General features: G+C 40.9%; 1 protein-coding gene across 6 annotated transcripts in view; it reads right to left on the bottom strand.

The window, feature by feature from the left end:
- NPAS2 (neuronal PAS domain protein 2) overlaps positions 1–20851 on the bottom strand; it is a 253145-nt gene extending 232294 nt beyond the window's left edge. The window contains exons 1-2 of one of the 6 annotated variants that reach the window (XM_043997547.1): positions 20725–20851; positions 19999–20080 (exon numbers count right to left, since the gene is read on the bottom strand). In XM_043997547.1, coding sequence (XP_043853482.1) covers positions 19999–20018 — 20 coding nt within the window. In that variant the 5' untranslated portion in view covers positions 20019–20080; positions 20725–20851. Of the gene's footprint in view, positions 1–18500; positions 19016–19998; positions 20081–20273; positions 20496–20724 lie in introns of those variants that run through there. The other 5 variants (XM_043997546.1, XM_043997544.1, XM_043997543.1 and 2 more) reach the window with 5 other exon arrangements.
- Between the last annotated feature and the right edge of the window lie 446 nt (positions 20852–21297).

Below are 21297 nucleotides of genomic sequence, written 5' to 3'. Positions count from 1 at the left end.
TGAGAAGTATAAATCAGTTAAGTAGTTAACTTTGTATCTGTTCCCATTTCTCTTCTGAAACTACTTAAATTTGATATTTTCCCTTGATTATTGTTATCTGTGGTCATTAGTAAGTATAAAGTTGAATTTCCAGAACAAGATGCAAATTAATTTATCAATAGTTTACACATAACTTTGTCCATTCTAGGAACACATTTCTGGGTCCATTAGGAAAAATGTAGACTCTCTGTAAACGGCTCTGTCAAAAATAGGTGATAAGAGCATTTTGAGTGGGAAGAGACCTTAAAGGTCATCTAATCTAAGAGAGTACCCAGGTCCTGAGAGATTAAATAATTTGCTTTAAGGTCACAGAAATAGCATATGTTCATGTCAGGATTTGAACCCAAGTTTCCTGTCTCCAAATCTATCATTCCTAGATGGTACACACACAAGACAGTAAAGCAAACCAGCTTTAGTTAGGGCCATACTTATGATATGAACTGCAGTTTGGGAGGATGACAGAAATAAGTCAAATTTGCTAGGGTCCTGGAGGGAATAGGGTACCCTCGAATCAGTAAAGTCTAATGTTTTTTTTAAAGGGTTCTTAGGGTTTAGCTGGACCAGGAACTGGGAGAGTGAGACTTGATGACCTGGGTAGTGGTACTGATTCATGCTAATGTGGAGGGAAGACTAGTGAAGAATTGGAAGCTAGTTTATATTCGAACTTTCCACAAGTAGGAAGGGGCTTTGGTCCATTAGTGCTGGTCCTCCCCTGACAGGGTGACTCAGGGATTTTGAAATTCCTCAGGAATTCCTTGGGTAGCAAGGTGGGCAAACTAATTGGGTTATTATAATGTAGCCGAGTCCTTAGCCTAGCTTAAATGATGGTCTGACAACAGTAGCCATTTAAAAAAAATTCATCTGACTCATTTGCCCACACAAAAACCAACTCTCTTGCAGTGAATTCAGGTGAATTCATTGGAAGGGTATAGTTTGTGGTTATTCTACCTCTAAACAGACTGAAACTATACAGGAGAGTAGGGCTATCCATCTTAATCTAGACTTCATATCTTCCCCAATTAAATTGAAATCAATAAGTTCTTATTAAACAACTTCTTTAGTGAGTGCCCTACACTTTATATACAAAACCCAACAAAAACAATTACAAAAAAACCTGAAAACACTCTCAGCCCTCAAATTGAGCTTACATTGTTCTGGGGGAAAGAAGCTCAGCATTTTGCACACAGCAGGCACTCAATTTGTGTTCAGTTCACTGAACTGAAAACTAAGAATTTCAGCCTTTATTGTGTTAAAAAGCATAGTAAGGTTTCAGTCACCTACGTGTACAACAATTACACCAATCAAAATGCTTGTAGAAAGCAAACCTACTTCAGACTCACATCTGTGTGAACAGACACCTGAAATGACTGAAACTATAAGGAAATAATATGAATGAAATATAAGTAAGATGTTTGACAAATTCTGAGAAGCACAGCCCAAGATCAAGAGGAGAAAACTTGGAATGGGAATAGATCGATTCTCTATAAATTTAAATATGGATACACTTTCACCAAGTAGTATTTCCTGGGTGTTTGTTTAGTAAAGTCAATTCAAAATCTTTTTTTTTTTCCCTGAATCAACAACATTTTCTGAGTTTCCTGTTACATAGTCGCTACTTTTTTTTTTGAGAGGCTGCAATGCACCATGACTTATCCTATCTCCTAATCACCCAATCACCCATTACATCATGTTGACTCCTCTTTCTCCTTAGCACCCATATCTAATCATTCTGCCCCATCTATTCAGCCTCTGAAATCTTTCTCATATTCATTTCCTTTCCTATCACCCTGGTTCTAGTTCTGACTGACTCTCATCTAGATTATTGCAATAGCTACCTGCTTGGTCTTTCCAGTTCTATTTTCTCTATCCTCCTATCTATCCTATTGCCATGTTAATTTTTCTTTTACATAGTATCCACAGCACTTCCCTGATCCAATCATTAAAATGACTTCTTAGAATCAAAGCATGTTATATATATGGAAAGAAATGGAAGGATCAGCTAGTTCAGGGGTTCTATGTCTTCTTTTGTGCTGTGGACAGCTTTTGAAAGTTTGGTAAGTACTCTCACACCTTCCCCATTAAGTAAAATACATAGGATTATATAGGAAACTGATAATATTAAAATACAGTTATTAAAATATTACCAAAAAGTTCATGGACCCCAGAGTTAAGAAATCCCAATCTAGTTCAAATACCATATTCTACCAGTGAGGAGACTGAAGTAAAAGGTTAATTGGCTTGCCTAGGATCACACAGTAAGTGGCATTGCCAAAATCCTTAGCCTGGCATTCAAGGTTCTGGCTCCATTCTACCTTGTCAGTCTTATCTCACCTTTCCTCCCTTCATATAACCTCCCCTCAGGCAAAGTAGATTATTTATCACTTCATTAAACATCCTTTTGCTTAGAGAGAAATTCATCCTGTCCTGCAAGGTCCTGCTCAAATGCTCTTTTCCAAGAAGCTTTTACTGATTCCTTCAGCAGGAAGTAAATCACTTTCCCTCCTCTGAACTCCCAGAGGATTCTGGTCCTCTCTTATGCCCTTAACATTCTATACTTCATGCTATAGTTCTTTTGTACATAATGCTATGTTGTAGAATAGGAGAAGGGCCACAATTATTACCTCTTACCTGAACTATTGCAATAGCCTCCTACATTGCAATGGTCTTCCTACCCCAATTCTCTCCCCACTTCAAGACATCTTCCACACAGCTACCAAAGTGATTTTGGATAGGTCTGATCATGTTATTATCCCTTTCAATAAACAACAGTGACTCTCAACTGCCCCTAGTAAATATATGTTTATATATATATATATATGTATATATGTGTGTGTACATACATATACACACACATACACACACACACACACACACACACACACACACACACACATATATATGAGCTCCTCTGTTGGCCTTTGAAAGTCCCTCCCCAACCTGGTCCCCTAACCTTTCCAATATAATTGCACATTAGTAGTTTCCCATACTTTTATGGTTCAACCAAAGTAATCTTCTCACTGCTCCTCACTCATATGCTCCAGCTACCATTTCCATACTTTTGAAGAGGCTGATCTCTATGATTGGAATGCGCTCCCTCCTCTTCTCAAAGTAGAAGCCCCTGCTTTCTCCACAGAACTTTCCTTTTTTTTTAATTTTTTTTTTTGTGTCACATCAAAAGCATTATCTTCCCTGTGAAGCCTTTTCCTGATTCTCACCTCCCTAACTACAGCTAGGTCTTGATTAGTGCAAATCATTAATGGCCTGAAGTGGTCACATCTATTTAAATTAGTAATATTTGAAGTCATAATTATGTAAAATATGGTAATTGGTTCTAGCGCAAAGGAAATATGCAACACAAATTCAAATAACATGACCACTTCACAGCATTTATTATTTCCACTAATAGAGACCTTGATCTACCTTGCAGTTAATTACCTTTTATTTAGTTTTATTTATTCTGCATATACATGTAAATATACATATGCCTACATATATATGCATACATATATATCACACACCTATTGTCTTTCTGATAAAATGTATGATCCCTGACATCAGAAATTGTTTTAATTTTTTTCTTTGTATCTTTAACACCTAGCACCATATCTGGCATAGAGTAGGCATCTAATAAATTCTTGATTGACTCCCCAACTGATAGTTGAGGGGATAGAACACATTCTAATAATAATAATTTATTATAACTAATGATTTATATAGTGCTTTACACACATTCTCTCCTTTTAGTTTTATAATAACCCGTTAAGGCACTATAATTTTTAGTAGTATTCCTATTATAAGGATGAGGAGGAAACTGAGGCTCAAACAGTTATTTAACTTGCCTACGATCATACAGCTAGTAATTATCGGAGGGTGAGTTTGAACCCAGGTTTTTATGACTTGTAATCCAACACTCCAGCTAGCAAACTATGCTGCATCTCTGACAGAAACATATTTACTGAACAGTAATTACAAATTAATTTAATACACACTGGAAAAGTGCCAAGTGGTAGAGCAAGGGTAGCTAAGCAGCAAAATGCATAGAGTGCCAGATCTGGATTCATCTTCCTGAGTTCAAATCTGGCTTCAGACACTTACTAGCTGTCTGACCTTGGGCAAGTCACTTTATCCTGTTTGCCTGAGTTTCCTCATATGCAAAAGGAACCGAAGAAGGAAATGGAAAACTACTCCAGCATCTTTGCCAAGATAACCCCAAATGGGGTCACAAAGAGTTGAACTTAACAACAACAACAATGGTAGAGGAGTAAATGATTTTGTGGGGGTCAAGTATAGAAGGTCTTATAGAAGTGAATTTTACAAAAAATTTTGAAGGAAGGGATAAATGAAATTTTAGAAATGTAGGGATCACTCAGATCACCTGGGACCTATTATTTCACAGATGAGGGTATGGAGGACCAGAGAGGTCAAACAGCTTTCTCAAAGTAACAACTGATTTGTGACAAACTCTGAACTTGATATCGATGCTTTTGATTCCCACTCCAATACTCTTCCCACTACAAGACAATGGAAGCTTTGTGGAAGTGAGAAATGAAGAGTTGGTGCAACCTAGCAAGGAGGTGCCTGTGGTTAATGGTGCTGGTGATAAAGAAATAATGGATGATGTTGGTACAGCACTGACATGTCAAGGGAGAATGATCACAAGAGTGAAGATTATTTTTCTGCAGATCAAGAAAACTGCTTGAGAAAAGGCTACATTGGCCTTTGATTCAATAGAAAGACAGCTGATACACCAGCTAGGAGCCCATGCAGCTGCATATCCTTGAATATGCCTTTCAGACTAGATGATCTCTGTTGACAAACAACTTTGAAAGACTTAAGAACTCTTAATGCAATGACCTTCCACAATTTCAAAGGAATAATGCTAAAAAATGCTACCCACCCGGGCAGCTAGATGGCGCAGTGGATAGAGCACTGGCCCTGGAGTCAGGAGTACCTGAATTCAAATCCAGCCTCAGACACTTAACACTTACTAGCTGTGTGACCCTGGGCAAGTCACTTAACCCCAACTGCCTCACTAAAAAAAAACAAAAAATGTTACCCACCTCCTGACAAAGAGGTGATAGACTCAAGATGAAGAATGAGGCCAACATATTTGCACAATCAATGTGATAATTACTTGACTACATATTTGTTATAAAGGTTTTGTTTTTCTTTTTCATTTTTCTTTTTTTCAATGGAGGGATAGGAGACAAAATAAATGCTTATTAATAGGAAAAAATAATTTAAAAATAAATCATGTCCAAAAGAAGGATGTAGATCTCTGAGTGTGCTGCCCCTACATAGGAATTTGTTCTTTTCAGCTGTTGACACCCATTCTCCTGTTCCATTATTGAATTAGGCACCTAGATGACATAATGGATATGGTGTTAGACTTGAAGTTCTTTTCAGCTGTTGACACCCATTCTCCTGTTCCATTATTGAATTAGGCACCTAGATGACATAATGGATATGGTGTTAGACTTGAAGTTTGGAAGCTGAGTTCAAATCCTTCCTCAGACACTTTCTAGCTGTGTGACCCTAGGCAAATCATTTAAATTCTTTCAGCATCAATTTCCTCACCAGTAAAAGAAGGGATAGGGCATCTAGGTGGCGCAATAGATAGAATGCTGGGCCTAGAGTTCAAATCTGGCTTCAGACACTTACTAGCTATGTGACCCAGGGCAAGTCACTTCACTGTTTGCCTTAATTTCCTCATCTGTAAAATGAGCTGGAGAAAAAAATGGCAAACCACTTCAGTGTGTTTGCCAAGAAAACCCAATATGGGGTCACAAAGAGTTGGACACAACTGAAAACAAAAAAAGGTGATAATAGGATTTACCCACCCTCACAGGATTGTTTTGAGGATCAAATGAAATAATATATGTGATTCGTTTTGTAAACCTTAAAGTGATATATAAATACTAGCTACTATTTTCCTTTCTTTTAAAATTTTTAACAAACATTTTTATTTCAAGTTTTGAGTTCCAAATTCTATTCCTTCTTCCTTCCCTCCCCTCTACCCACCCTGAGGAGATAAGAAATCAGATAAAGGTAATAGATGTGCGATTATGTAAACCATTTCCATATTAGTCATTTTGTATAAGAATATTTGAATAAAAGGAAAAAATGAAAGTGAAAAATAGCATGCTTCAGTCTGTGTTCAATTAATATTCTTTCTCTGGAGGTGGATAGTATGTTTCATCATTAGTCCTTTGGAATTGTCTTGGATCTTTGTATTGCTAAGAAAAGCTAAGTCATTCACAGTTCTTCATTGCTGTCACTGTGCACAAGGTTCTGGTTCTGTTTGCTTCACTATACAACAATTTGTGTAAATCTTTCTAGGTTTTTCTGAAATCATCCTGCTTGTCATTTTTTATAGCACAATAAAATACTAGCTATTGTTATACCTTCATGATTATTGACTACTCATTATGCTTTACAATATGATCCGCTGTCCAGAAATATGTGGAGAAGACACTTATATCTCTCCCTGCTGTAGCAGAAAGAGAAGGCTCATTCTTTCAGGCCTGGACAAATTTAAGAAGGGTTCTCTCAATAGACTGATGCATCCCCACACATGTAATCAGTTAAAATACAAGTAAAAACTTTTGGGGGGGGGAGGGGAACAAAACTAGATGATCCTCGAGGCCCATTCTACTTTTGCACTGCTCTATTTATTTTTTTTTTAATTAAGTATCTCCTTACATTGAATATGAAATCTGCTTCTCTGCAACTTCTGACACTATTCTTAGTTTAGCCCTCTAGAAACAAACCAAGTTTCATCCCTTTTCCCCATGGGGAGCCTTTCAAATATCTGAAGACTGCTAATCCTGTGCCACTCCTCCCAACCAAGTCTCTTCTGCTCCATGATAAACATTCCCAGTTCCTATAAGTGATCCTCATACATCATCATTTTGAGGACCCTCAGCCACCCAATTATCCCATGACTTTCTAAAATTTGGTGTTCAGAAACTAACACAATACTCTAGATGTGGTTTGAATAGATAGAACTGTCAAATTTTTTATTTTGGACAACATCTCTCTCTCTCTCTTTTTCTCTCAAAGCTTCCTTCCTTCCTTCCCTCCCTCTCTCCTTGTTTAGGGGCAGCTAGGTGGCACAGTGGATAAAGCACTGGCCCTGGATTCAGGAGGACCTGAGTTCAAATCCGACCTCAGACACTTGACACTTACTAGCTGTGTGACCCTGGGCAAGTCATTTAACCCTCATTGCCCTGCAAAAAACAAAAAACAAACAAAATAACCAGAATACATGAGGCATAACTAATCTACCTTCTTGCATTCTAAGGTGAAGAGATATCTTGGCTTATACAGATGTAGAGAATTAAATAATTCCTGGTGCCCAGGAATGTGTCATTCTCTGATACCTTCATTTTGTTTTTAATCACTCCCCTCTTGCTTGCCCCACAAATCCCAAACAATTTGGGAGGCCTGGAAGCCACTACCAGGGAAAAAGAAGCCATTTAATTGTGCAAATGTATGCATCATTGTACAAGAGTAATGAGAAATTATGTTGATGAGTGCCTGAAGGGTTTTGAGCACAAAAATGAGGAGTTTGGGTCTCACTTGTTAGGCTACAGCAAACCACTATACCATTTTAGATCATGTTAGTGATATGATAAAAACTGAGGAAGATTATTCTAGCAGCTAGGTCAAGTATTAAGTGAGAAGAACCTGGAGGATGAGAGATCACTTAGAAGGTTACTGCAATCATCTAGGTAAAAAGAAAAAAGAGGGATAGGGCCAAAAATAATTGTAGAAGAAGAATCTGCCTTACAGTTCCTGTGCTGGAGTCAAGAATTAAAGTGAAAGAAGTTAGAAGTGTGTTAAACATATGCAACCTTGGGATATCATGTAGTGATATTGAGAAGAGGAAAATGGTGAAGAATAATAGTTCACAGTTTTGAGAATGCTTTACATTTACAAAACACTTTCCTACTATGAATATTATCATTACTATCATTTTATAGATGAGGAAGTAGTTGTAAGTTACTCAGCCACATAGCTAGTGAGTGGCAAAGACAGGACTTGATATTTTCACTATACTACAGAAATGGGTATACTGGGAATCAAACTGGGTGCTGGAGGTATCACTGATAGATACATATTTGGGGGTAGATGGAAAATACTAGGATTCAGTGTGTTAAGTGTTAGGCGTCAGTGGGGCAAAAGAGTAAAAATTGTCTTTTAGATATTAATAGATATGGGGCAGCTAGGGGGTGCAGTGGATAGGGTGCCAGACCTGGAGTCAGGAAGACTCATTTTCCTAAGTTCAAATTCAGCCTCAGGAACTTACTAGCTGTGTGACCCTGGGCAAGTCACTTAACCCTTTTCACCTTAGTCTCCCATCTGTAAAATGAGCTGGAGAAGGCAATGGCAAACCACTCTAGTATGTTTGCCAAGAAAACCCCAAATGAGGTCATGGAGTTGGACAGTACCAAAAAATGACTATTGGGCAATACCCTAAGCACACTTCTAGGTTCCCCTATTGCCAGTCCCAATCTGTATTGATTGGAAGATGAAAGAGGAAAGAAGAGGCATAATGGAAGGGATAGAAAGAGAGGCAGTAAAAAGCTCTAGGGAGGGGCAGCTAGTTGGCACAGTGAATAAAGCACCAGCCCTGGATTCAGGAGGACCTGAGTTCAAATCCAGCCTCAGACACTTGACACTTATTAGCTGTGTGACCTTGGGCAAGTCACTTAACCCTCATTGCCCAGGGGGAAAAAAAGATCTAGGGTAAGCCAGGCAGAGACTTTTTCAGAAACAGGTGATGATATCAGCCAGAGAAATACCACTCCATGGAGCAGAGAGATAAACAGGGTGGATAAACCCTGAAGACAGGAAGACTTGGATTCAAGTTCTGATTCTAACCAGCTGTGTGACCACTGGTAAGTCAATTTAACCTCTTAGACCTCTAAGACTCTAAGTTACAAACTAGTAGCCCAGCTGCATTAGCAGATGGAATCCCCTAGACCATGTAGTCACACACCTGGGCCAAACAATAACAAAAATGACAGATGGTGATTGTATGACCCTTTATAGTTGATCTTGCATAGGTTAGCTTATTGGATCCTCATAGAAGCTATGTGAGGCAGGCAATGAAGATTCTCTCCCCCTCCTTTTTTTTTTTTTTTTTGGTGAGGCAATTGGGGTTAAGTGACTTGCCCAGGGACACACAGCTAGTAGCTAGTAAGTATCAAGTGTCTGAGGCTGGATTTGAACTCAGGTCCTCCTGAATCCAGGGCCGATGATCTATCCACTGTACCACCTAGCTGCCCTTCCCCCTCATTTTAAAGATGAAAAACCAGAGGCAGAGAAAAGTTAAGTGACTTCCAAATGAAGGGCTTTCTTTAAGTCCCACAATCATTAAGCGGCAGAAACAACATTGGGACTTTTGACTTCAAAACCAATTCTCTCCCCATTCCATCACGATCACTCTACTCTCACATTAAGGGTGGCCCAAAAAAGGAGGGTTAGCCAAGGGATACCTACTGTTGGAAAGATCACTTCCTTTCCTTGTTTCAAGTCTGTATAAAACTGGCCACAGGAAATGGCAGTGAATGTACTACTTACTGACAATTGCAACAGACGGGATAAGAACAGGAGAGGCTATAAAGAAGATGAAATTCTTCTCAGATAATTAGGGATAACATATGCCCATAGAGTAATGGAGGGTATACCAGAAGGTACCTTCTTTTTTGAGCAACATAGACAATTAAATTAGTTAATTCAGGTCACTCCTCTTCCCTCTTCTCTCTTCTCCTCTCCTCCCATTCAGGCTAGAAGTATCCAGCCTGGCAGTCTACACTGGTATAATAGGCAGTGTTGTTCAGTTGTGCCTAACTCTTCATGATCCCATGGACCACAGCATGCTAATGTTGTATATGGGGTGTTCTTGGCAAAGATACTGGAGTGGTTTACCATTTTCTTCTCAGTAAATCAAGGCAAATTGACATTAAGTGACTTCTCCAGTGTCACAAAGCTAATGTCTGAGGCTAGATTTGAACTCAGGTCTTCCTGACCCCAGGCCCAGCACTCTAACTACTAGCCACCTAGGTGCCTCCTATAATAGGCTTAGCAATTACTAAATCTTCCCTATACTTTGTGCTGTGTGGACACAGCTATGATAATAGCTCTAGGTAGCCATGATACATAAAATGAACTATATAAGAGTAAAGTTGTGAACTATGATAAGTACTTCCAGGGAAGTCTTTTTTTCCCCCTTTACAATTCATAACTCTGCAAAAGTGGAAGAGTGGGACACTAAGGACAACAATATCTCAATTTGAAGACAAATTCTAAGTTAGCTTTATGATTGCAAAAGCAGTATTACATTTCATTAAATTTGACTCTTTATTCCATTAACATTTAAGGCTCTGTGCCTGAAAATACTTTAGGTTAAAAATTCAAGACCAGTGACAAAGATCCAATTTCGAAGCAAAATCATTTTTCCATGATAATTTTCTTGGATATTTAGATTTTCTAACTTGGAAAAAGAATTATGTATATATAGTCACCCTAAAATTAATATGCCAAAATGGAAAAAAGTACAATTTTTTTGCTTATTTTTTTAGCCTCTTAGTTTATTAGGTGATTCCCAGCTTTGTGAATTAGTAACTTCTTTCTTATAAAAATACTTTGGGGGGACAGTTAGGTGGCACAGTGGATAGAGCACCGGCCCTGGAGTCAGGAGGACCCGAGTTCAAATCCGGCCTCAGACACTTGACACTTACTAGCTATGTGACCCTGGGCAGGTCACTTAACCCCAATTGCCTCACCCCCCCAAAAAAAAAGCATTTGAAAATACTTTGGGACTTGAGGGTGTGTATAAGGAGAAATGAAAAAGTTAAGATAAGTGTTTTATGACCATGTAACACATTATTTATATTATTTATTTCTATTTCTAATATATTTCTATTATTTATTATTTATATATTTTAAATATATTATATATTTATTATTTATAACACATTCAACATTCAACAAACAGAATGTCTTCTATTAGTATACATTTGGCCTTTACCCAGGAGGAGTGCACTAACAAAAATGTGTTAAGTGCCAGGAACATAAAAAAAGACAGGTGCCTCCACATCTTCTAAAAGCAAGACATGTCATTCAAATCACTCAGTTAACAGGTATTTTATTAAGAGCTTATCTACTATGTGCCAGGTACTATTCTAGGCAACAGAGATACAAAGACAAAAAGCAAACAGTCACTGCCCTCAGGAAGCCTGCATTCTATGGGGGTGGCAGAGGGGACAACATAGAGAGAGACAAAACAGAAAATAATGCAAACTAAATAAAAGGTAAACACAAGGTATACCTGAAACAATGTGTAAAGTCTTCATGGAGGAGGTGACACACTTGAGCTGAGAATTTTATGTTTTTGGTTTTGTTTTGTTTTTTGAGGGGGGGACAATGAGGGTTAAATGACTTGCCCAGGGTCACACAGCTAGTGTCACGTGTCTGAGGCCAGATTTGAACTCAGGATTTCCTGAATCCAGGGCCAATACTTTTTCTTTTTCTTTCTTTCTTTCTTTTTTTTTTTGCAGGGCAATTGGGGTTAAGTGACTTGCCCAGGGTCACACAGCTAGTAAGTGTTAAGTGTCTGAGGCCGGATTTGAACCCAGGTACTCCTGACTCCAGGGCCGGTGCTCTATCCACTGCGCCACCTAGCTGCCCCCGAGCTGAGAATTTTAGAAAAGAAAAAAACCCCACAAACCCAAGGATGCTAAGGAAAGAGGTGAGAATGGAGTATACATTCTGGACATGAGAGAGAGTCTATACAAAAACAGGAGATGAATTGTCAACTGTGAGGAATAGAAAGAAGGCCAGTATTCAGAATATGTAAAGGGGTATAATGTGTAATGAATCTGGAAGAGTAGGGCTGGAACCACATTATGAAGGACTTTGAATGCCAAACTGAGAAATTCATGTTTGCATTTAGCAGTGATAGGGAGCCATGTGAGTTTCTTGAGCAGGGGAGTGGTGTCATTTTAGAACAGCATTTTGGCAGCTAGGTAGAGAATGGATTGGCAAAGGGAGAGACTTGTAGCAGGGAGACCAGTTAGAGTCTATTATGATTGTCAAGGTTAATGGACAAGAGAGTCTCTCCTGGAGGCCCACCACATCCTCTATCTAATACCAAAATTAATTAATCAAAGAAATTTTATGAAGCACCTACTAAGTATAAGGCATCACAAGGAGCACACTATATTAGTTGTGGACCCTAGGCCTCAGGGAATTTATAATCTAGATGGGAATAAACAGAAAGACAAAGTCACTTGACCTCACTGGGCCTAAGTATTTTAGGAGTTCAGAGGAGTGAAAGGTCATTGTGTCCTAAGGTGATGAGGGAAGGCTTCATGGATGATTTGGGATTTGAACTGGTCTTTAAAGGAGAAAAAGAGAAATAACTTCACTGCTGCATCTCTTGCTCCTTCTAGTAGCTGACCTCAGGTTACATAATGAAGAAATCAATTTTGGCCAATTTGGGTAAGAGGCTTTAAAACACAACCAGTGGGGGCAACTAGGTGGCGCAGTGGATAAAGCACCTGCCCTGGATTCAGGAGGACCTGAGTTCAAATCCAGCCTCAGACACTTGACACTTACTAGCTGTGTGACCCTGGGCAAGTCACTTAACCCTCATTGCCCCACAAACAAACAAACAAAAACAAATTGTACCAGCAAGTTGTAAACATATTACTGCTAGTATCTGTAGCCTCAACCACTGGAGGCCACATTCAAAGTGATGTAGGAAAAATATCTAGGACTGGAGACAAGAGGCCTGTATTCAAATCCTACTTCTCTTACTTCCTATCTGGATGAACTTGGGAAAAATCACTTAAGCTTTCTGGGTCTCATTTCAGTATCTGAAAAGGGAAAAGGGTTGGACCAAATGATTTTAATTGCCCCTTAGTACAACACAGAAAATCAAATTAATTAATTCAGGTCATTCTTCTTCCCTCTTCTCTCTTCTCTATAAGTATCCAGCTTGGCAGTTTACACTGGTAAAATAGGCGTTGTTGTTCAGTTGTGTCTGACTCTTCATGACCCCATGGATCATGACACACCAATACCATCTATGGGGTTTTCTTGGCAAAGGTACTGGAGTGGTTTGTCATTTCCTTATCCAGTGAATTAAGGCAAATAGACGTTAAGTGATATATGCGAGGGCAAAGAAATCTAACCTTGATGCCAAAGAGAATGAGAAGAATTTCCACTACCCCTTGCTCTTCCTATGCTATTATATGCCCTGTCCAATGGGAGAATGTGGCCAATGAAAATAACATAGCTTCTGTAGCAGATGGGGAGAAAGGCAATCTGACAGTAAAAGACAAGCAATCAAGGTTTTGAACTAGAGCATCTTGAAACTGCCATATATTTTTAAACAAGATTGCAAAGTATCATAGAAGTTGAACAAGTAAGAATGCATGGAGGCATTCCTATTATTAAGATTTAATATTCATTAAGCATCTGTTTGCTAAGTTTGATCCACTCCCTCCTATCCCAAGAGGACACTATGAACATACCCACTTAAACAGATCTGGGACAAGGTATCCATGAGGGTAAGATTTGAAAAATGCACCAAATGTTTCTGTCGACTTTCATAGGCAACCTGACTTCTAGCAGGGGCGATTGGACTTTTTCTGGTAATTAACTGTATTTCAATATAAATAGTTTCCTTTATAATCCTATATATTTTATTTTGTTCATTTAAAAATATTATGAGAAGGGGTTGATAGGCTTCACCAGCTTTTGACGACACACACCAAAAAAGGTTAAAAACTTCTGACTTAATAAATATATACATGCCTTGAACAGTAGATTTTTAAAAGTCATAATAATGTTCTTGGATGTGCCGTCCTAACCTATTTTCCCCCTCTCTGTTTCACCTTGGGTAGCCTGAGTTACTTTCATAAATGCATGGGTGAGGTCAACAACTTGGCATCCTATTTGTTAGCAGTAGGTGACTACTTGGTTTATGGTCTTCATGAAGAGAAAACTGTCTCCATCTTGATACACTGAAAAGAATGTCAGAGTTGGTATAAGAAATTTTTCTTTGGTCATTTGAGTCATATTGTGACCTCATTTGGGGTTTTCTTGGCAGAGATGAGGTGTGCCATTTTCTTCTCCAGCTCATTTTACAGATGAGGAAACTGAGGCAAACAGGGTTAAGTGACTTGCCCAGGGTCACACAGCTAATAAGTGTCTGAATCCAGATCTGAACTCAAGTCTTTCTGATTCCAGGCTCAGCACTCTATCCGTTGCACCAACTAGCTGCCTGGTCTAAGATGACCTGGATTCAAATCCCAACTCTTCCATTTATTATCTCTATGACAGCAGACAAATTGCAATCTGATGGAGGGTTCTTTCTCACTAATCAAATGGGTACCAGAACATTTTTTAAGTGCTTGATTTATTTTTCTATTTGTGGCAACATGGTTTTTAGAAGAATAGATTTAGAGATGAGGATAACTTTAGAATTCTTAGAATTCCAATTCTTTAATTTTGCAGATGAGGAAATTGAGAACCAGAGAAGTAACATGACTTGTCCAATGTTACATGACTAATAAAGTGCCAAAGGTACACTTTGAATTCCAGTCTTCCTAACTCCAAATCCAGTCTCTGTATCCACTATACAAAGATATGAAGGTGGAAACAGTAAGACTGGGCAAGTAACAATTTTGTAAGCCTCAGTTAATTCTCTAAGACTGTAAGTTAGAGATGGGTTGTGATAGATGATGATTGAGAGTGTTCCTATGTTGATGGAATTAAAGGTATAACAGCATATGTGGTCTATGACTGTGCTCTGATTTCCCACATTTTCAAGTATGGATAAGATAAAGTAACACTTTTGCACTTCAGGTCAAAAAATTATGAGGCTACCACAGTGGTATATAATATAGACGCACGGTAACTTCTACACAAATGCCCTCTTCCAGAACTCTATAGAGGCTTTACCAGTGGGATAATTTGGAATACGCATGCCAGCCCCAAGCTTCTAAGATAGACTCCTGCTCCAGTTAATAAATTGGTATAATAGATTTACACAAATAAATATCTTTTATTTTAAAAATCTTTTCCCCTTAGTATATGTTCTTATTTAGTAAATATGTACTTAGCATACCAATCCATCATTACTCATCAATCAATGAATATTTAAGAACCTACTATGTGCCAAGCACTGTGCTAAGCAATGGGGATTTAAAGAGGTACCCCATCAGAAACACCATTCAAAATAGAATTACTCAGTTAAGTATCCCACTAGAACACAAGATATAAACGGGTAGGATTTTAAAAATATATATAACTTTTGAATCAATATCACTTTCTAACTAAATGCCTTTCTTTCTTTTGACATTATGACAAAAACAAGAAAGATGATGGTTGTGCCAACATGACATTTTTATAAGCAAATAAGAAATCAGATATCATTTCTATTTTAAAGTTCAACTAAATTAAACACTTGCTATAAAAGTAACCAATTAAACACTTGATACAATGCAGCCAAGAATATTTAATCATTCAGACATTTCAAATGACTCAACAATTTGACCTCTCTTGGGAAAAGAGAAGTCATCCTGTGCAGTATAATCTGTGTACAACAGTTAGTGATGTCATGGTCCCCAAGGAAGGTCTGACAAATCATTTTAAAACTCTAAATACAAAAAAAAAAAACATATTAAAGAGACCAAGAAAGTTAGTCCTTTCAGTCCACAGTGTTCAAATAACACGTCCTTAAGAGTGTTACTCTATGAAGTTGTGATGTATAAGTATAGCCGTACACATACAAATGGACATATGTATCTACAGAGAAAGAACTATTATTTCAGCATAGAAAAAAACAAACAACAAAACACCCACAAACCTGTTTTGATTCTAAAACCTTTTTTCAAAATGCCAAGTGTTAGCAGCCAGGTATTAGAATGGTAGGAAAAAGGAAAGACTACTCATTAAAAAAATAGAACTGATTCAAATAAACAAGAGCAAGCAAATAGATTTTTTCAAATTTCATTCTTAATCAGCTAGAAAATATGCAAAGATTGATGACAAACCCTCTTCCTTATAACAAAATAAACTTTAAAAATAATTGAGCTTTTCAGCAAATGTATTAATACATTTTTTAGTGTGAATAGTTGTTATATCCTGCCATTTATATATTATGGATTTTTTATTATGCTCATTTCTAAAGCTCATCTTGGTTTTCAAAGATGAGGCTCCTTTTCATTTTCAACTCTTTTGGAGGTAAAATTTTATTAATAACCTTTCCTCTAGAATGTATTTTCCTCTTTCATTCTATATGTCACCAAGGGGAGAGGTGAGAACAAAACCTACTTTATGTTCACTCAGTGGGGCAGATTATAGAATAAATAAAGAAATCTACTTCACAAAAGGAAATGGCTAAAAAGCTTTTCACTCACCATTCTTGTAAGCCTTAGACCATGATTTCTCTTTAAGATGGAAACATAGTTGCTGATTGAGTTTATGTTCACTCACTTTATTTTAAACTAAAGCTTTAATGAGAACTGCTGAGACTTGCCAATACTTCTATTACACCTAGTTTGGTTTTATAATGAAACACTGCATTTTTGTGAAATAAAGGTCTTTTTCAGAATGAATCTCTCAAACCATTCTGTTTATATTTGTTTTTGGTTATTATTAGCAAAATTGTGGAAGCTGGTTTTCCTTTTGGGAAAAGATGAAGGAAGCATTTGTCCTTGAATTTTGAAACACATCTTCAAGATTAAGAAGGGTAGCCATATTTTGAATATAAAAAAATAAGTCATTAGTCAACCATTAGGTTTTGGAACAGCTAACATCAAAGCATATCAGAGGTAATCTGACTGCTTTACTATGTCAGACTATGCAAGCTAAGTGAAGTAAATTTCTGAGGCAATCTAGAAAGTCAAAAGTAAAAGCACCCTCCTACTAAGAAAAGAGAAAGTTTGGTCCCAGCTGCCTACAATAATCATATCACCTCAACTCTCTACTTCCTTTTGCCTGTAAAGACATACAATTTAAATTATCAACTAGAAAAAAAAGTATCATCCCTGTCACCTACAGGATACTGAAAGCAGCATTTAATAATGAAAAGGAAGGTGTAATTTTCCACTTCAGAGACCCCTATTCAGAAAGAGAACACCTGTTGGATTCAAGAGCTTAAAGCTTAGTGCAATAATGCATACCTATTATAATCCAGAGAGTTTTACAGAGTTTTTTGGAGATGTAGCCCAGGGTGTGTGTGTGTGTGTGTGTGTGTGTGTGTGTGTGTGTGTGTGTGTGTGTGTGTGTGTGTTAAAGGTTTCTCCTTTGCTTAATCAACATATCCAGCTACTAATTATTTATGAATCACAGTACTGAAAATAAAGTTTCCTACCCTGAGCATTTAAGGAGTGGCCAATAGTTCAGTGGGGGGTTTGTGTTTGTTTGCATGTAGCACCTTGTTACCTGTTAATCTCTTTCTGATTACCTAGCAAGAGCTTTATGAAAGCCAAAGCCTGCTTCATCTCAGGGGGTTGAAGAACCCATTTTCCAATAAAACCTCGAATGCTCCGGGGCTTTCGTGGATGAGCAAAGCATGGAGCTACAGGGCAAGTGACTAGGCTTCTTTAAACCGAACTCTTCAGAGTTCCCCAAGCAATTGACAGCGGCCTCAGTACCTAATCTGGGCCAAATTCTAATCTAGTAACCAAAGAGATGTGTCCAGTGGCACCCATGCCACCCTCACCTTCCCTCCAAATGTCAGAAGGTTCTCGTCCCCTTTCTCCCTACACTCCTGGAGGCTCCACCAAAGTGCAAACGCTTACAAGCCTAAAACAGCCAGTCCGGAGTTCAAAACGTACCGTAGGATCCGCAGAATCTGTGATCGTGGGCTTGGGTGGGGATGGGTAATAAATTCCCAAATGATGTTGCCTGGGGTAAGTCACCCTCAAAAAGCTTCCCCAAAGTGTCTAAAACATCCCAAAGTCTCGTAGGTGCCTCATTTACTCCCTCCCTACTCTCAGGCAAACACCGAAATGACCGGAGTTGCAATTGCCACCTCCTTCTCCTCGCTGCTCTCCTGCAGAAATGGGTAACCTAGGGCCATGGGCGTGTGAATATGCATGTACAAATAGTCTCCCACCTCATACAGTGAGCAGCCTTTACAAGATACGGAGCCTTCCCCAGCTCTCCTCCTCGTTGCCCACTCCGCGAGTGGGGTCCCCGCACTTGGCTGGAGGACAACATCTCCCACCGCCTCGGGGAGCAGGTGAATGAACACACACACAGAGACACACACACGCCCACGCTCACACAACATACATACATACACACACAAACACGCAGAGCGAGGCATGTAGTCGCGTGTCACCCAGCAGACGCCGGAGAGACCTGGCTTGCCGCCCCTGTAGTCCTCCGGCTCCCCCATCCCTGCCCCCACCCCACCCCCGGAGTGGCACTACCTGGGCTGTTGGCGGCGGCGGCTGCGGGGCTCGGGGGGCTCCAGCTGCCGCTGCCGCTGCTGAGGGAAGCCCTCGAGCCTGGCGGGGACCGCGGTCTTCCAGCTGCCGCTGCTGCTGTCGGCCGAGGCGACCCGAGAGCTGGGACTGCTCGGACCCGGCTGCTGGCGGCGGCTGCTCCTGCTCCTGCTCCTGCTCCTGCTCCTGCTCCCACTGTCCCCGCCGCCGCCGCTCCGACCCTTGGGGTGAATGTTCCCGCTTTCCCGGCGTCTCCCGCAGCCACCGCTGCTCCAGTCCCGCAGGAGGCCGGGCTGCTCGGGAGGCAAACTCTTCCGCACACAGAGCCAGCCAGGGAGGTTTCCCTCGTTAGTCGCCGCCGCCACTGCCACTGCCGCCTCCTCCTCCTTCTCCTCTTCCTCCTCCTCCTCTTCCTCCTCCTCCTCCTCCTCCTCCTCCTCCTCCTCCTTCTCCTCCTCCTTCCCGCTGCTCCTGCCGCCGCCGCCGCCGCGGTATCTCATGGTGAGAGCAGCCACCGCATCCCGGGGCTCCGGCTTCGCCTGCGCCTCGCGGACTCACACGCACACACCACACTCGCACGCACGACACGGGGACTCCGGGACCCACGGACTGACACCCGGTCCTCTCCCACCCCGCGGGCTCGGACCCTAGCAGCCTGCGGCCAGTGGCTGGGGCTGCTGCCGGAGGGGACGGGCTCCCCGCGGGCGCCTGGGGTCCCGCTGCAGCCTGGTAGCCTCGCAGCTGGCCGATGGCTTGGAGGTGGGGGTGGGCAAGCAGTGGCGGGGGTATGAGGGCAGGCGATGGTGGGGGGCAGGGGCTGTGGTCTCGAGATGAGCGGGCCAAGGAGAGATGGTGCAAGAGTTCCTATCAAAGTTGGCACCCGGGGGGCAGAAAGATTCTACCCTCTCCCCAGCTCCTTGAAAAGCCTGCGTTTGGCACCCCCCTCCCACTCTCACCTGCGTGTATTTGCGTGCGTGGATGTGAGTGTCGGTCCGCCCCCTCTCTTCCCCCCAACACTGCTTTGGGAGCATAGGTCTGTGCTTTGGTGCCCTTGCACACTGGAAAGTGAATTCTCTTTAGGGAATATTAGATAACGCTTGTGGTTTCCGAATTAGTTGGGGAGAGGGGCTTCAGAGGAAGAGGGTGTGGAGCATGGGGGGCCATGGTCGATGTGGAGTAGGGCTGAGGTGTGTTGGGGGGAGGTGGCGGCGTTAGCTACCGCAGCTAGTTCAAAATAATCGGTATCTCAAGGAGAATGTAGCTGGTCCGGAAAATGGGTCAGGGATGAAAAGGAACATGCTAATTGCCCCTTCCCCACCCCACCCCACCCCCTTCTAAAGTCTGAGGTAGATTTGAGGGGGGGAGGAGAAGATTGCCCAGAGGAGCACACTCTACCCCCCCCACCCCAATTCTTCCTCCTGACTTCCCCTCCCCCCGCCACCCTCCTCTCCTTTTGCACAAGTGCAGGAAATGTTCCACTGACCTACATATTTTTCCAAACATACGTGACCTTTTTTTTTTCGCTTTGTGGGAGGAGACAGGCGAGGATCCAAGAAAAGGAGAAGCTGGAGAAGGAGAGAGAGGAAAAATAAGTAGAGCAAAAACAGGGAGGGTTTCACAAAGCCTACAGCAAATATCAGTCAGGAGACAGATGTATATAAATAGTCTTAAAATAAACCAGTAGCTGCCGTTTGATAATTCCGCATGGCTCCAAAACTTAAGTCGGGCAGAGAAGGGCGGCTCTAACTCAGGCGGTACCTTGAAAAACGGCTGGATTTTTTTCAGGACCTTGCCATGCAGGACTCCTCCCCACCGCATTTAGATGCCACTGTGACAGGCTCAGCTTTAAAGTCGCCAAATGCCACTGCTTCCCATCACCCCCTACTTGGAGACAAACACCTTCCATACAAAATAGGAGAGGAGGGGAAGATTTTTCTTTCCATAGAAAGACCACCACCCTGAGGAGCAGGCAGGGAGTCAGAAAATTACAGCTTCAAAGAACGGCCAAACCCAAATCCTCCCATTCCTCCTCCCCCTTCCTCAGCTCCACACCACTCCCCCGCCCCCTCCCCCCCCCCCCAAGTCAAGCCCTTGAGTTTCTGATGTGGAGATCAACAATCCCAAATATCCTAGTCTAGTTCTGTTATACTAGGGCAAAGCGGTAAGGGAGAGCTGTAAAGGCTGTCTTGGAGAAAGAATGCGCCCCCACCTGTCCCTTTGTCAAACCCTTTCCTTGAGTTCCACTAACTGTTAGAAAGAGGGCTTCCCCTAGGTGTTCCACTAGGTTTGAGGGGCTTGAAGGTTGGCTGCTCTCTTCAATCTCTTTTCTTCCTCTCCACCCACCCCCACCCCAAGTTCAAGGCTTGAGTCTCAGCAGCCCCGACATAACTAGCACCGCCTTATTTGGTCATGCAAATCCACACCGTCAATTAGATCAAAACATTCACCGAGAGCTCTCCACCCCCCACCCCCCGTGTAAAGTAGGTCATTCTCTTTATTTCCCACTTGTATTATTTTTGTCTAATTCTTCATCTGAAAAATAACCAGATGTAAGGAGACTTGAGCATTGTAAGAGAAGCTGTTATTCTTAGGATTGCTTCTAACTTTGTAGGTGCTTTTCAAGGAGAGGGATTAGGTTTAGGAAATATAACTGTTGAAGTCTTTCCGATTCCAAAAAGAAGGAAGTTTCTCCCCCTCCCTCTTTGCCCTCCCTTCTTTAGGTAGTTATATTTCACTCTCCCTTAAACTGCGGCCATGACTAATGTCCAAAGGATAAAGTTGT

This window comes from Dromiciops gliroides, chromosome 3 (assembly GCF_019393635.1).
Source record: "Dromiciops gliroides isolate mDroGli1 chromosome 3, mDroGli1.pri, whole genome shotgun sequence".
In the NCBI taxonomy this organism is placed as follows: domain Eukaryota; kingdom Metazoa; phylum Chordata; class Mammalia; order Microbiotheria; family Microbiotheriidae; genus Dromiciops; species Dromiciops gliroides.
Note: the sequence above shows the minus strand (reverse complement) of the source record. Positions and strands in the feature narration are given on the sequence as shown.